This window comes from Fukomys damarensis, unplaced genomic scaffold (genome assembly GCF_012274545.1).
Source record: "Fukomys damarensis isolate Sample0158 unplaced genomic scaffold, DMR_v1.0_HiC HiC_scaffold_23, whole genome shotgun sequence".
NCBI lineage: Eukaryota > Metazoa > Chordata > Mammalia > Rodentia > Bathyergidae > Fukomys > Fukomys damarensis.
This window is the reverse complement of record NW_022900935.1, coordinates 16,058,505-16,062,015: the sequence shown is the minus strand read 5'-3', so window position 1 is coordinate 16,062,015 and position 3,511 is coordinate 16,058,505. Positions and strand designations below refer to the sequence as shown.

The 3,511-nt window shown below is 41.7% G+C and overlaps 1 protein-coding gene across 1 annotated transcript; it reads right to left on the bottom strand.

Annotated features, from left to right (window-relative positions):
- Positions 1 to 1,498: 1,498 nt before the first annotated feature.
- On the bottom strand, positions 1,499 to 2,526 carry LOC117287311. The gene is given in 2 exon segments (XM_033767368.1): positions 1,499 to 2,193; positions 2,196 to 2,526. Coding segments are annotated over 2 exon segments (705 nt in total). The 3' UTR covers positions 1,499 to 1,819.
- Between the last annotated feature and the right edge of the window lie 985 nt (positions 2,527 to 3,511).

The window sequence follows — 3,511 nt, the reverse complement described above, 5'->3', positions numbered from 1 at the left end:
TCATTATTTAGAGAATACTTTATTAGTTTCTGTAATCAAACCCATGTATATATGACCTTACATATTTAATATAGTGTGTTACCCCTGTACAAATGGAAAAAATAAAAATTAGCACAGTTAAAATTTCCAAAAATTCAAATTATATATATGTATATATATATATTTATATTTATATAAAAAGACCAATAATAGCAGTATGTTATGCATCAATAGCAGCAACAGCTTTTCCAGGTTCTGCAGTCATCTGAACAAAATTATAGACATTCACCACATTGCATTAAAAAAAAAAAACAAAAAAAAAGAGAAAAGAATAATATCCAGAAAACAGCAAAGTTCTGTTGCTGTTTTGGTACTTGGCACCATTTTTTTTTTTATTAGCATCTTAGTCATCATCTGGAAAGAGAACATTCTAGAGTAATATCATTAAATATAGCTCTGATAAAGCACAGTCACTACTATGTATCATAAAGCAGGTACAAGATATTTTACATTCACAGAGGTATGATACAGTACTGTCCTACACATCAATAATACTAGGATCAGTTTTGGTTTGAAATTTGCTTTGTCTGCAAATAAAATTGCTACACCTGCTTTTTTCTGGGCTCCTGTCACATGGAAAATTGTTTTCCATCCTTTCACTTTCAGTCTATGGGCTTCTTTTTGCACTAGGTGTGTTTCTTGTATATAACATATTGTTGGATTTTGCTTTTTATTCCATTTTGCTAGTCTATTTCTCTTGATGGGTGAGTTGAGGCCATTGACATTGATGGTTATAACTGATATGTAAGGACTTATTATTGACATGTTATTGGCCTTTTGTTGACTCTTTTTACTTTTTCACCTTCTTTTAGTTTCTTGCCTTGCCTATTTGATTTGCTCTGTTAGGCCTCATGGTATTGTTGCCTTCATTGTCTTCTTCTAGGATCTTGTTTAGAATTCCTTGTAGTGCTGGTTTGGTATTCATGTAGTTTCTCAGGTGTTCTTTGTTGTGGAAGTGTCTTATTTCCCCATCCATTTTGAAAGAGAGTTTTGCTGGATACATCAGTCTAGGTTGGAGGTTGTTCTCTTTTAGTACTTGAAATATCTCATTCCAGGCTCTCCTTGCCCCAAGGGTTTGTGTTGAAAAATCTGCTGTGATTCTGATGGGCTTTCCTTTGTATGTGATTTGTTTCTTTTCTCTTACTGCTTGTAGTATTTTGTTCTTCTGTTGGGTGTCTGGGATCTTGATTATTATATGTCTAGGTGTAGTTTTTTTTGATTGTGGCTAGTTGGGGTCCTATATGCCTCAGTTATCCGAATGTCAAATTCTTCCCCTCTGTTTGGGAAATTTTCTGTCATTAATTCTGCGAACAGCTTTTTCAAGTCATTTGTATTTTCTCCTGCTACTTCATGGATTCCTATCAGTCTTATGTTATTCTCCTTTGCATCATCTAGGAGTTGTTGGATCGATTTCTCATGATCTCCTACTGTTTTAAAGAGACCTCTCTTTTCATGGTCACTGACTGTACTGATATCTTTTCTAATGGTTGTAACAGAACTGAACGTTGGGCTCCTGTGTCCACCGTAAACTCAACTGGTTTCCCCTCCACTTTAAGTGTTATCCTAGGCCCAGGGAGGGGTCTTGAGCCCCGTCCCCCCTAGTCAGTTTCTTTCCCTGTGACCAAAACGGGTGTCTTTTTCTGGGGTCTCTTGGGGCATTCCTTTGCCCAATGGCTTTTTCCTTACAACAGGCACATTGATCTTTGTCCAAATGGGGGAGATGCAGGTGCCACGGCTCTCTCTTACCTTGGTCTCTGGCCAGTTTCTTCAGTCTCCTTCCTCATTCCTTTGGTTCCTTCATAGTGGCCGCTACTAGGACTTGCGCTAACTTGCGGGTTTGGTGACCCTCCGTCATTTTCCGATTGTTGTGTACTCTCTCTGCTATCACCACCAAATCTTGTACACTTTTCTCACCTAACCTTTCTATCTTCTGGAGTTTCTTTTTAATATCAGGGGCAGGCTGATAGATGAAAGCCATTACTATTGTGGCCCTGGATTCTGGGGCCTCTGGATCCACAGGAGTATATCTACAAAAGGCCTCCTGGATCCTTTCCAAAAAGGCAGAAGGGCTCTCATCTTGTTCCTGCTGTACATTAACTAAAGCTTTAGATAAATTTGTAGGCTTCTTAGCGGCCACACGGAGACCCCCAATACAGTCTGGCGATAAACCCGAAGTTGCTCCTTACCTTCCACTGTGTTGTAATCCCAGTCAGGTCTGGATAAGGGAAAAGCCTGGTTAACAAGATCTGGATTTATTGATGGCTCTCCATTTTCTCCCGGGACCAACTTTCTGGATTCTATTAGGATTTTTTCTCTTTCTGCAGTAGTGAATAATATGCGAAGTAATTGAAGGCAATCATCCCAGGTTGGCTGATGGGTAAATAAAACAGTTCCTAATAAATCAATTAAATCTCTAGGGTTATCTGAAAACTTGGCGTTTTGGGATTGCCAATTATATAGATCACTAGCAAATGGCCAGTAATCCATAGGCTGGTTGCCTCGTTCGTCCGGAGGCCCAGCTTCCCACAGTGGCAAGACTGCAATCTGCTGGTCCCGCGGGCGAAGCCACTCGCCTCAGCCGCGTGTTCTGAGCTGGTCCCTGCTGGGGCAGGGGTTCAGGAACTGCCGTGCCCTGCTCCGGTGCGGGTGGTGCTGGTTCTGGGTTGGGGGGAGATCAGTACGGCGGAGGAGAAGGAAAGATTAGTTCTGGATCAGTCTCTCCCTGTAAAGGTAAAGGCAGGTAAAGGGGAGTGCTAGGCTTTTCGAAGTGGCCTTTGGGTTTCTCTTCCGTCTTGGTGACCAGGACCAGGGCCTGTGGCTGCTGGAAGGTGAGGAAGGATGGTAACCAAGATGGGAGGGGTAAGCACTAAATCTTCCCAAACAACAATGTAAGGGGCTTGGTCAGGTTGGCTCTGGAAATCAATTTTCTTCACCTTTTGAACAATTTTTAAATCTAGAGGTACACCTAGTGGCCATCCAACCCCACAGGTCGGCCATTCTGAATTACACGTGGTCTGATATTTCCCTTTCTTAACTTTTGCAGACAATTCCTGAGTCTGTGCTTTAACTTCCTTAAAATGTTCAATCATTAAAGGGGGGGGTAGTCTGAAATTGTCCCATCCTGTCTGCCTCCGTCACAGTCAACACAACAAAGAATAAAGACACACAAACAAGTCGCAAAACAACAAAACCAACACTAAGGCAAATTCCTCATTCGATCCATGAATGAGAATGAAACTAAGGCAACTCTCTTCGTTTGATCCGCGAACGGCACCAGTGCCTAAGTGTGGAAGCAATCCACTTTGCCTTTACAGAGAAACCTGCGATCGATCCACGAATGCTCCTGGGCACAACCCAAAAGCAGCCCCTCCCCACAAATCTTCCTTGCAAGGACTCTTTCGTTAGATCCGAGAAAGAAACAAAACAAAAACAGACAACAAAGACAAATTCTCACTCACCCGACTGATCTTTC